Source organism: Suncus etruscus, chromosome 3, assembly GCF_024139225.1.
Source record: "Suncus etruscus isolate mSunEtr1 chromosome 3, mSunEtr1.pri.cur, whole genome shotgun sequence".
NCBI lineage: Eukaryota > Metazoa > Chordata > Mammalia > Eulipotyphla > Soricidae > Suncus > Suncus etruscus.
The window spans coordinates 115,198,423-115,211,925 of NC_064850.1; the positions used below are offsets into that span (position 1 = coordinate 115,198,423).

General features: G+C 39.0%; 1 protein-coding gene across 1 annotated transcript in view; it reads left to right on the forward strand.

Annotated features, from left to right (window-relative positions):
• TTC29 (tetratricopeptide repeat domain 29) overlaps positions 1-13,503 on the forward strand; it is a 215,425-nt gene that overhangs the window by 27,475 nt on the left and 174,447 nt on the right. The window contains exons 3-4 of the mRNA XM_049770083.1: positions 5,038-5,261; positions 8,367-8,552. Of these exons, the coding sequence (XP_049626040.1) occupies positions 5,038-5,261; positions 8,367-8,552 (410 nt within the window). The remainder of the gene's footprint in view (positions 1-5,037; positions 5,262-8,366; positions 8,553-13,503) is intronic.

The window sequence follows — 13,503 nt, forward strand, 5'->3', positions numbered from 1 at the left end:
GTCTTTAATCCATTTGGATTTTATCTTCGTACATGATGTTGGCTGGGGGTCTAAGTTCAATTTTTTGCAAGTGGCTATCCAGTTCTGCTGACACCACTTGTTGAAGAGGCTTTCTTTGCTCCATTTAGGATTTCTTGCTCTTTTATAAAAAAATTAGGTGATTGTATGTCTGGGGAACATTCTCTGAGTATTCAAGCCTATTCCACTGATCTGAGGGCCTGTCTTTATTCCAATACCATGCTGTTTTGATAACTATTGCTTTGTTATACAGTTTAAAGTTGGGGAAAGTAATTCCTCCCATATTCTTTTTCTAAATGATTGCTTTAGCTATATTAGGGTGTTTATTGTTGCAAATGAATTTTAAAAGTGCCTGATCCACTTCTTTGAAGAACGTCACGGGATTTAAAGGGATCGCATTAAATCTGTATAATGCCTTGGGGAGTTTTGCGTTTTTGATGATGTTAATCCTGCCAATCCATGAGCAGGGTATGTGTTTCCATTTCCGTGTGTCCTCTTTTATTTCTTGGAGCAGAGTTTTATAGTTTTCTTTGTATAGGTCCTTCACGTCTTTGGTCAAGTTGACTCCAAGATATTTGAGTTTGTGTAGCACTAATGAGAATGGTTTTTTTTTTTTCTTAATGTCCATTTCTTTCTTAGTACTATTGGTGTTTAGAAAGGCCGTTAATTTTTGTGTGTTAATTTTGTGACCTGCCACCTTGCTATATGAGTCTATTGTTTCTAGAAGCTTTTTGGTAGAGTCTTTAGGGTTTTCTAAGTAGACTATCATGTCATCTGGAAAAAGCGAGAGCTTGACTTCTTCCTTTCCTACCTGGATTCCCTTGATATCTTTTTCTTGCCTAATCATTATAGCGAGTACTTCCAGTGCTATGTTGAATAGGAGTGGTGAGAGAGGACAGCCTTGTCTTGTGCCAGAATTTAGAGGGAAGGCTTTTAGTTTTTCTCCATTGAGGATAATATTTGCCACTGGCTTGTAGTAGATGGCCTTAACTATATTGAGAAAGGTTCCTTCCATTCCCATCTTGCTGAGAGTTTTTTGGGTTTCCACTTCGTTGATTTCTGCTCTCAGCTTTGTTATTTCCTTCTGTCTTCCTATTTTTGAATCCTTTTGTTGAGCACTTTCTTGTTCTATGAGCTGCATCATTAAGCTACACAAATAAGATCCTTCTTCCTTCCTGATGTGTGCTTGCAAAGCTATAAATTTTCCTCTCAGTATTGCTTTTGCTGTGTCCCATAAGTTCTGATAGTTTGTGTCTTTATTATCATTTGTTTCCAGGAAAGTTTTGATTTCCTCTTTGATTTCATCTCGGACCCACTAGAGATTGATTTGTTGGTTGGTCGTTTTCTGGTCATCAGAATAGTCATCTTCATTCTCTATGTTTGATGCTGGCCTGCATTATTTCCCCATTGTCACACTTGTATTGTGGGTTTTTCTACGTGTTGTGATGGTATTCATTGGCTAAATGATGTATGTGGACACGCTCCTCTGGCTCCGCCCTTTACGGTGGGTTGACTTGCCTCCACGGAAGGGGTGTCCTCCGTGGATGAAGCCTCACACAGGATCAAATCTTAGGCCCGAGCATGCAGCAGAGAAGACAGTCTGGAGAGAAATGCTGGGCTTCAGTAATCCAGCACAGTTCTTAGTGTGATTTTTCTTCTTGTTGCAATGTGTTCTTTCCTTAGAATGAGCGCATGGTTGCATAGCGAAGCAGTTCTTTGGTGTTCTCGCTCTTGAATGAGCCTCTGGGTAAGCGAGTTTTCTGGAGCCTCTTTTGGCCCACTCCCAAGAGGTTCAGGCGACAGGACAGGAGACAGACACACATAGGCAGCACTCAAAATTTCTCACGGTCGGGCCCCACTGGGCAGGCATAGTTTCATAGATTTTCCCAGCCTGACGACATAAACAGGGGACCTGACTTCTGCAAAGTACTGCTTATAGCCTGTTTTCAAGTTATGAAGCAGTTCCTTGGGGGTTCCTGCCCTTGAATGAGCCTCTGGGAGAGCGAGTTTTCTGGAGCCTCTTTTCAACCCACTCCCAAGAGGTTTAGGCAACAGGACAGGAGACAAACACACACAGGCAGCACTCACAAGACTTTCCCAGCCTGATGTCACAAACAGAGGACCTGACTTCTGCAACGTACTGCCTATAGCCAGTTTTCACTTTTATGAAGCAGTTCCTTGGTGTTCCCGCCCTTGAATGAGGCTCCAGGAGAGCAAGTTTTCTGGAGTCTCTTTTCGGCCCACTCCCACGAGGTTCAGGCGACAAGACAGGAGACAGACACACACAGGCAGCACTCACAATTTCTCCTTAATCTATTTTTTAATTGTATTTTGGTTCTGACCCTAATTGAACATGACATCTCTTGCATAAATTGAGGTTTGTAGATCATTTACAATTAATTGAGGGGCCTCTGTTGTGCCTAGGATCAAATTGGTGTGGCTCCATGCTCCATGCATCAATTGATATGATGATTTATATCATTGTATTTTATTTCTTTAATGTCTTACACATTTGCCATTGATGAGAACACACATGGAAATTTCTGGAGAATAATATACACCTCTATTTGTATGAGTGTGTGAGTGAATTTAGGTATTTGTATGAGTGTGTGAGTGAATTTAAGTCTAGACAGAAGTAGAAAGCAGTGAAAGACTTCACATTGGGTTTTAGGCAGAAGGGTCTAGGAGTGAAACCCAGGATCTCACACACTCTATTACTGGGTTCATTCCTGGCCTCTAAAGAATTTTACATTTCCTAGTCTTTTCATATAGATTATATTACTTTGTATCTGAGATATACAGCAATATATATACTTTACAGATGAGAAGAATTGAGGCCCAGCAGGGTGAGGTAAAACTGGGCCCAATCTCTTAAAATAGCCCTAGACTGTTAATATTTCACAATGAAGAGACATTTTTATGCCTCTAAAATGTAATTTCTTTATATTATAGTAGATAATACTCTAAAAGTTGTTATTGAGTTACTATACCAATCTCTCCAGTATTTTAAGATGAAATTTTTATCTTCACTAGTGAAATTTTTATCAGAATTCCCTCCTTGTATTTTTAGCTCTAGTAGTAGTATTAGATCATGTCAATTGTTCTTAGTATTTTTTAATCTCATAATATTTACAAAATACTAGGGCTTAGAGAAATAGTACAGGGGGTCAGAAGCTTGCTTTGCATGGAGAAAAGTTCAATTCTATCATTGACACCACATACGGAAGCCCCCACCCCACTCCAAATCCTGCCAGATGTGATCTCTGAGCACAGAACCAGGGATAAGTCTTTAGCATCATCAGATATGGCCCCAAAATTTAAAAAATAATTAGTAAAATACTGTACTCTCTGTCTTCTCATTTTTTCATTTAGTGGAATAAGACATAAAATAGCAAGTATTCCATAACCCTGTTTATTTCATTTTTGTTATCTGATATTATTTAAATTTTTTATTTTAAAAATTTTTTAAATGCTTTTTCATTAATAATAATTTATTTAGGGCCAGAGTGGTAGCAGAGCAATAGGGTGTTTGCCTTGTATGCAGTTGACTCAGGATAGATGCAAATTTGGTCCTTGGCATCTCATATGGTCCCCTGAGCCTGCCAGGAGCAATTTTTGAGTGCAGAGCCAGGAGTAACCCCTGAGCACTACTGGGTATGGCCCAAATAACCAAAAATAGTTTATTTAAGCATCATGGTTACAAATATGTTCATAATTGGGTTTTAGCCATAAAATGCACACACATCCCTTCACCAGTGCGACATTCCCACTGCCAATGTCCCCCGTTTAAAAGAAAATCTCTTTTGGTTATGTTCTTCATTTAACACTTCACAGGGGCATGAAACTAATTTTATGTAGAATATATATTAGGAGCAATTTTTTGACTAAATAATAAAATATTCATTTGTCATTATATCTCCTTGTGTACTCTTCACTATAAGGTAGGGGTTATCCTTTAATATAACAGGTCATTTTCTTTATCCGAACTAAAAATTACTTTTAAATTGTATGTTGGCACTGGAGAAATAGTATAGGGGTTAAAGCGCTTGGCTTACATGCAGCCAATCCATATTTAATCCCCTGCACAGCATATGGTCTCCTTCTGACCATGGCCATATGTAACTCCAAAACATACATATTAGATTTCAATAAATCATATCTCTATACATGCACATGCAGATGAAGTATCTTTCATAAAATACTGAAAATAAATATAATATTGGTTTTCAAAATATTAAATTATACATACATTTTCCATGGCTGCTTAAAAAAGATTGGCTAACATCAGGTAATGGGGGGCTGCCAGTTGCTTCAAGTGTCTGCAAGTGCCAGTATCTGTAAGTTTGTGACCCCAGTTTATAGATTATAATTTCACCTCCATAAGTGATGGCATTAACAAAGGTGTCTTAGGATACTTACATGAAAGAGATGGAATTGGTACCTCATTATGAAGAATTGGGGAGTGGGAGGATCTCCATCCCTTGTATCCTTAGCACAGAGTTGAACAGTGCTGACTCTGAACTGGGAAGAGCTCTCAGCAGAAGGCAGTTCTACTGGGGCCTTGATCTTAAATTTCCAGACACCAGAGCCAAAGATAAACTATTTCTCATTCCTAGCTATATCTTCTTCAGTATTTTTTTGACAAAAGCCTGAACAGACTAAAACATCAGGTCAACTAATATTTAATTCATATCATGGGAAACTCTTCTCTGAAATTGATATAAGCCCAATGAAATTTCATTTAGATCACTCTATTTAGATAGTGCCTTAGCATCTTGCATTAAATTGAATTTTATTAATTATAAGAAACCACTTCTTCAGTGATTCCTCTGAGAGATAGAGGAGAAAGAGAGAGGAAAAGAGAGAGAGAAAGAGAGAGAGTTGGTGACAGCGGGAAAAGGAGGAAATAAAAGGCTTTGTGGCTTTGTGCATTGTTTGGCCTTTCGAGACTAGAGGATGAAATCCCAGGGAAGATTGATCAGATAAAGGAACACTGAATGTGGTGCTGCTTCTTCACAGTTACAGGAACTCGTACAAGAAGAACATCTGTGTAGACTTGCTGAGGGACGGTTACCTGAACTCCTTCATTGAGCTCTTTGCTCTCATTGAGAAATGGGAGAAGATGAGGCAAGTGGCCAGAGAGAAGGAGACCTTATGGCTGCAGAGGCCCCTGGAGGAGCAGCCAGACAAGCTGGATCGTCTCTACTACCACCTGACCAAAGCTGAGGAGGCAAAGAGGAAAAGTACGTAGAGACTGGGAGGGAAGGCAGTATGTCAGGGAAGATTCCAGGGAATGTTCAGGGATTTCCAGGCATTTCCATGCAATTCCAGAGAACACTAAGGCACTGTAGTTTAGCTTAGGCACTGTTAGCTTAGCCAACTTAATAACTGCCATGGCACCTGAAACTAGGGACCCTCAGATCCTGGGGCAATCTTAGTGATGTCATTCTTAATCTAAATAAAGAAACTTGGACTCCCTTATGGTACTAGCCAGAACTTTCCAGTACACTAAATATTTTTGCATTATTTTCTATGAATATCATTCCTTAGTTTATCAAGTAGATATATTTATAATATGAATCATCATATGTATATAAGGCACTCGAAAGATGTCTTTTACCAAGGATACTTAAAGTGTTTTGTAATTTGAAAATTATATTGATTTTCTAACACTTTACAAGGAAAACAGAAGTATTGATATTGAAATGTACAATTTCTGAGACTCTTAAAACTAGGAATTAATAAGAAAACAGTCAGGAGAAGTCTGTGTTTCACAACTGTGACTTACACTTGTTCACTTTTCCCCATGGCATTATTTCTAATATGCTCTTTATGTTTTAAGTATTGAAGAAAAGTATTTTCATTTTAAATATAATTGGTCTGTTATTATGATCATAAGTATTCTTATGAGTAGATTAGAAATTGGGGACCTGAAGCAATAGTGCTGTGGATAGGGATCTTGCCTTGTACTCAGCCAACCTGGATTCAACCTCTAGTGCCACAGAATGTCCCCAAGCCACTCCAGGAGAGTTCCTGAGAAAAATTGGGTATAGCCCAAAAAGAGGGAAAAAAAATTGGCTACTTTTATGTAATCAAAGAAAGAAAGGGCAGTCCTAATTTTGGCATGGATGTCCAGTACTGTGTTATTGTTTTCTTTCTTTGTGCAGTGTGGGTGCAAGGTGGGGGAGGAGGGAAAGAAAGTGAGAGAGAGGGGGAGGAGGGAGAGAGAGAACACTATCAGCTTCAGAAAGAAAAATTCAGATTCCAACATAACAATGGCTATATCACCTATCAGGCATCTCTGTGGAATGGTCAAATTATTGGACATATCTTATTAACCGGTACTGCAGTGATGGAAATTTGATGGGAACATGACAACCATGGGGATGTTAGGGACTGAACTGGGATTGATTGTGATCAAGACAAGCACCTTGAATCCTATACTGTCTCTCTGGGCTAATATCCTACTTAATCCGCTTTCTTCATTAGCCTTATCTTTTTGCCATGTTCGAAGAAAGCATTACTTTCTCTGGAGAATTGAAAAAAATACTTGATGAAGCCATATCCCCATTTCTTCTAAAATAACTGAGCACATTTCTGCTATTATTATCATCCTGACTTTCATCTTATGAAAATATCCAGTGTTGGGATTGGAGAGATAGCACAACTGTATGACATTTACCTTGCAAATGCCTTGCTGCTGACCCAGGACCAATGTTGCTTTGAATCTTGGCATCCCATATGGTCCCCCATGCCTGCCAGGAGCGATTTCTGAGCAGAGAACCAGGAGAAAACCCTGAGCGCAGCTGGGTGTGGCCCAAAAACCAAAAAAAAAAAAAGTCCAGTGTTTGGTGGGCTGGAGAGATAGTACAGTGGGTAGGGTGCTTGTCTAGTATGTGGTTTTCTTGGATTCTAGAATTCTATCTCATATCCAATATGTTCCCCCAAGCCACCTGGTGCTCAAGCACTTCCAGGCATGATTCCTTAGCACAGAGCCAGGAGTCAGCCTTGAGCATTGCTGATTGTGGCCAAAATATATGAAAGGAAGGAAGGCAGGGAGGGAAGGAAGGAAAAAGAAAGAAAGACAAAAAAGAAAGATAAAGAAAGAAAAGAATAAAGAAAAGAAAAAGAAAGAATAGAGAGAAAGAAAGGAAGAAAAAATAATAAATAAAAGAAAGAATAGAAAGAAAAAAGAAAATGAATAAGAAAAGAAAAAGAAAGAATAGAAAGAGACAGAAAAAATGCAGAAAGAAAGAAAGATAAAAAAAAGAAAAAAGAAAGTTAGGAATAATAATAAAGTAATTAGAACAAAGAAAGAAGAAAAAAAGGAAAAGAAAGGAAGGAAGAAAGAAAGATGGGGCCAGAAAGATAGCACAGTGGTGTTTGCTGACCCAGGACCCAAAGTGGTTGGTTTGAATCCCGGTGTTTCATATGGTCCCCGTGCCTGCCAGGAGCTATTTCTGAGCAGATATCCAGGAGTAACCCCTGAGCACTGCAGGGTGTGGCCACCCCCCCAAAAAAAAAAGAAGAAAGGAAGAAAAGAAGGAAGGAAGGAAGGGAAGGAAAGGAAGAAAGGGAAGAAAGAAAGGAAGGAAAGGAAGGAAGGGAAGGAAGGGAGGGAAGGGAGGAAAGAAAAGAAGGAAGAGAAGGAAGGGAAGGGAAGGAATGGAGGGAAGGAGGAAGGGAGGGAAGAGAGGGAGGAAAAGAAGGAAGAGAAGGAAGGGAAGGGAATGAAGGAAGGGAAGGGAAAGAGGGAAGGGAAGGGAAGGAAAAGAAGGAAGAGAAGGGAAAGAAAGAATAAAGAAAGAAAGGGAAAGAATAAATGAAAGAAGAAAGAAAAGAAAGAGAAAAGAAAAGAAGAAAAAGAGAAAGAAAGAAGGAAAGAAGAAAGAAAGAAAGAAAGAAAAGAAAGAGAAAGAAGAAAGAAAAGAAAGAAAAGAAAGAGAAAGAAGAAAAAAAGAAAGAAAGAAAGAAGAAAGAAAGAAAAGAAAGAAAGAAAAGAAAGAAAAAAAAGAAAGAAGAAAGAAAGAAAGAAAGAAAGAAAGAAAAAGAAGAAGAAGAAGAAAGAAAGAAAGAACCAAGAAAGAAAGAAAGAAAGAAAGAAAGAAAGAAGAAAGAAAAAGAAAAGAGGGGTCCAGTGTTCTAACTAACAAATGAATCAATTCTAACATGTTGGAAGTTCTTTGGGAAAATTTTGTGTTGCTTTTCTCATGAACAACATGCTTCACAAAGTGATTTAGTCATACTTGTAAGGGGAAGAGAAAAAAAGGAGGGGTTAAAACCAAACCTATTGATTTGCTCTTTGAAAGGTTTCTAATGCAGCCTACCATGTTTCTCTCTCATTGAAGACTCCCTTGAAGAGGTCTATAACAACCTGTACGCACTAGCCTGTTACTTCAATAATAATGAAGACAAGTGGGTCAGGAATCACTTCTTTGAACGGTGTTTTGAGGTGGCTAAAGGAATCCGACTCGATGGCGGGAGGAAGGAGGCCGAAGCACACAGAAATATGGGTTTTCTCTACGAGGAAGACGGTGAGTGATGGGTCACCTGCTGCCTCTGGTCCAGCCAGGGGCCCAAGAAGTTCCAGAATCCAAGTAGCTAGAATCAAGAGAAGGGGGAGGCAGCGGGCTCAGAAAAGTATCTGACACTTGAACATTCATGTGTAAATAAGGAGAAAGAAAAGGTTGGAGTCCCTTAGGCCCACCCGTGATCAGGCTAGCTCAAGGGGTCCACAAAGCACCACTGAGCAGAAACTGCACCCCTCAGTCCCACACCCAACCAGGAGGCTGCATGTGACCTTGTTGGGTAGTCTTATAAAATACCCTGCTGTAAACATTTTATCTTGGTTTCTCAAGGGTAAAAATGTTGGGGGAGGGAAGGCCCACTGTCGTCCCCCTAGGGCCCAGTAGTCCCTGCTGACCAACCACAACAAACTTTGGAACTCAGATACCAGCATAATTCCAGGTCACTGTAATTTCTTTTTCTTTTTTTAATTTTATTTTAAACACCGCGGTTACAAACATGATTGTAGTTGGGTTTCAGTCAATAAAAGAATAACCCCCTTCACTAGTGCAACATTCCCACCATCAATCTTCATCTTTCTCCACCTACCCCTACTTCTTTCACTCATTAACATTGTCATGGTAGTTGTTAGTGTAGTTATTTCTCAAACTGCGCTCACCACTCTTTGTGGTGAGCTTCATATCATGAGCCAGTCCTTCCATCCCTCATCTCTGGGCATTATTACAATAATGTATTTTATTTAAAAAAACATAAATAAATGAGACTATTTTGTGTGTCTCTCCCTCTGACTCATTTCACTCAGCATAATAGTTTCCATGTCCATCCATGCAGGGAAATTTCATTACTTCATCTCTTCTGATGGCTACATAATATTCCATTGTGTATATGTACCAAATTTTCTTTAGACATTCATCTGTTGAAGGGCATCTTGGTTGTAAATAATGCTGCAATGAATACAAGTGTGGGGAAAAGATTTTTGTATAGCATTTTTGTTTTTCTAGGGTACATCCCTAGGAGTGTTATAGCTGGATCATATGGGAGTTCGATTTCCCGTTTTTTGAGGAATCTCTATATTGTTTTCCAGAAAGGCTGGACAAGATGGCATTCCCACCAGCAGTGAATGAGAGTTTCTTTCTCCCCATATACCTGCCAGCACTTATTGTTCTTGATCTTTGTAATGTGTGTCAGTCTCTGAGTGTGAGATGGTACCTCATTGTTGTTTTGCTTTGCATCTCCCTGATAATTAGTGATGTGGAACATTTTTTCATGTGCGTTTTGGCCATTTGAATTTCTTCTTTGAGAAATTGTTCATTTCTTCTCCCTATTTTTGATGGGGTTAGGTGTATTTTCCTTGTTGAGTTTTTTTTGTTAGTCATTTGTATATTTTTGCTATTAGCCCCTTGTCTGATGGGTATTGGGTAAATAGTTTCTCCCATTCTGTGGTGGCTTTTGTATCCTAGCACTATTTCCTTTGAGGTGCAGAAGCTTCTCAACTTAATATAGTCATATCTGCTTATCTCTGTTTCCACTTGTATGGAGAATGCTGTTTCTGCCTTGAAGATGACTTTAGTCTCAATGTCATGGTGTGTTTTACCTATGTGTTGTTCAATATACCTTATGGTTTTGGGTCTGATATTCAGGTCTTTAATCTATTTGGATTTTACCTTTGTGCATGGTGTTAGATAGAGGTCTGTTTAATTTTTGCAAGAGGCTGACCAGTTGCTCCAACACCATTTGTTTAAGAGGCTTTCCTTGCTCCATTTTGGATTTCTTGCCCCTTTATCGAAGATTAATTGTCTATCTGGGGCACATTCTCTGAATGGTCAAGTCTATTCCACTGATCTGAGGGTCTGTCTTTATTCCAGTACTAATCTATTTTAATGGCTATAGCTTTGTAATACAATTTAAAGTTTGGGAAAGTGATGCCTCCCACACTCCTTTCCCAAGGGTTGCTCTAGCTATTCGTGGGTGTCTATTGTTCCAAATGAATTTCAGGAGTGTTTGATCCACTTCTTTGAAGAAACTCATGGGTATCCTTAAAGGGATTGCATTAAATCTGCACAGTGCTTTGAGGAGTATTGCCATTTTAATGATGTTAATTCTGTCAATCCATGAGCAGGTTATGTGTCTCGATTTCCTTCAGATCACTGTAATTTCTGAAGGGAATCTGGGTGAATCTCCCTTTAGCTGAATCTCCCTTTATGTGAACCTCCCTTTAGGCAACTCTCCCTTTAACTGAATCTCCCCTTTAGGTGTCCCTCTAGCCCTAAACATCCTTTAAAAAAGTCCAGAACGATAGAACTCATGGAGAGATTTTATTGTTTTTATTTTTTTACAAAGGAATGCAAATAAACTTTAGCAAGTAAGATTACAGAGGGACTATGAATAGACTAATGCAAATGAAAATTATAGAAGAAAGGAAGAGGCATGAAGAGATAATATAGCGGTGAGGGCACTTGTCTTGCATACGGCTGACCTGAGTTCTATCTTCCAGCACTCCATATGCTGTCCCAGATTCCAGGAGTGATCCTTGAGCACTGAGTCAGGAGTAAGCCATGAGCATTGTGAGAAATGACCCTAAAACGATAGATTGATAGATAGATAGATAGATAGATAGATAGATAGATAGATAGATAGAAATATGTCATCACATTTTATCTTGTTTATTTTTCTTCCAAAATCTCTCTCATAAATCTATAGACACTGGCAAATAGTTAAAATAATTTAAATATGTATTATTTTGTGTCTAGGTCTGTAAAAAAGGATGAGAAAAGGGTTTTGTGCCTCAAGAAATTGTGTTCAGAGATTGTTATGTAAAATACTCTGTGGTAGAGCTAGAATGAGCTCAGGAGCCAGCAATGGGCTCGATAGAAGCAATTCTAGAAATATTCAGAAAGGAAAGGGCGGGATATGGAGACTGACCATGATGACAGAAGATGTAGCAAGTGTTAGGGTCTTGGAAGGTGGGTGGGATGCAGACAGATAAAGTTAATGATTAAAGTATCTGCAAGGAGACAATAGACTAAGCAGAATTAGAAGCTCGAATAGGAAGAACCACCTGCAGAACATACTTCTGAGAAGGTGATAGGGAAAGCAAGACCATGACATGCCAGAATTCTGAGTTTGGAAGTTTAAGCTTTTACATGTGCAAAGCAAGAGAAGGAATGTGGTAGATGTCTGACTGCGAGTCCAGCTGGGGGTGGGTGGGTAGCCAATAATTGACCCATATGGAGGACAATAAAAAAAAGACTATTTAAGGATGTTTACTGCAGAACAATATATATGCTATGATAGATTGCGGAGGTTCCCAACTTATTGGGGCTACCAATCTTGTTTCCAAAAAATAAAATATCATGTCATCATTCTCCCAGAAATCTATATTCTTTTTTATAAGACCCAGTTTTATTGAATTTGAAATCTTTACACTTACATATTTTAATTTGAGCATTAAAATATCTATATTTTATGAGTGGATTGATTTTACATGTCTGTTAATATATAATTTTTCAATAAGGCCTCTTATATGTCAGTTTTAACTTATATGAAAATATTTGTTCATCTAGCATATATTTTATTTTTATATTAATATCTTTATTTAAATACCTTGATTACAAACATGATTGTAGTTGGGTTTCAGTCATGTAAGGAACACCCCCCTTCACCGGTGCAACATTCCCACCACCAATGTCCCAAATCTCCCTCCTCCCCACCCCACCCCGGCCTGTACTCTAGACAGGCTTTCTACTTCCCTCGTTCATTCACATTGTTATATCTGCATTCTTCAAGTGGACAGAGAATGCTCCCAATTGCACCTGACGCTACCACCCCCATATCATTCAATTGCCCTCTAGGGGGCGGTATGTTCCACTTAAGAGAACAGGGTTTTTCAAATTCTCTAAGCAGCATTTGGGTAGCTGTATTGTGGAGATCAGAGCCAAATTCAGGCTTTTGTTTAAATCATGCATTTTGAACCTTGTGGCTTAAATAAGACTACACACACACACACACACACACACACACACACACCATGCATGCACACACACACTACCATCCTTGGTTCCAGGGCACTTGTGTTTTGAGAAGAACAAGCATAAGCAGCTGCAAGTTCTATAATGTTAGGCTCAAGCTACAGGTTAAGTGCTGGTGTGAAAACAATGATGACAAAGTGCTGTGCAGTGATTATCAGTTCATGCAGTTAGAATCTGTTGAAGGGGAGACCTGCATCAAGTAAATCTTTACACAGTCTTAGTTGAGCATAGTAAGTGCAAAGGACCTGGAGCACCTGCATCTGTCCATACACAAAAACCAGCAAGAAGTTGTTGAGTTTGGGGCATCAGGCTAACATAATGGAGGAGAGAGCTCTCTTTCAGGCCAGTGGATTCTGATGAGTCCTGTGGAGCTTGTAGGCCAAACAGGACTTTGGATTTTATTCTGGATTCTATGGGTAATCTAAGATTTGTTAACTAGAGAGAATTGGTGGTAAATTATCCAGAAATATGAGACATAATTACAATGTGGAACAAAATTATATTTGGGATATTTCATAAAGGAATATGTTAACAGTGATTTTTGGGTTTGTTTGTTTGTTTTTGGGCCACATCCGTTCATACTCAGGGGTTACTCCTGGCTATGAGCTCAGAAATCTCTCCTGGCTTGGGAGGACCATATGGGACCCCGGGGAATCGAACCGTGGTCCAACCTAGGCTAACGCTTGCAAGGCAGACGTCTCACCTCTAGCGCCACCACTCTGGCCCCAACAGTGATTATTTTTGAATGTGGGGATTGTAAATGGCTATAAAATTATGGTAAAAAGTACTTAGAAAAGCAAAAGAAAGCAGTATATTTATTTCATATTCTCCGTTAATGTGGGTATGATGAAACAAGTTTTTCCCTCTTCTCATTTGTGCAGTATTCTAAATAAATGCTATTTTATTTAGAACCAATAATTAAGCTCTGATT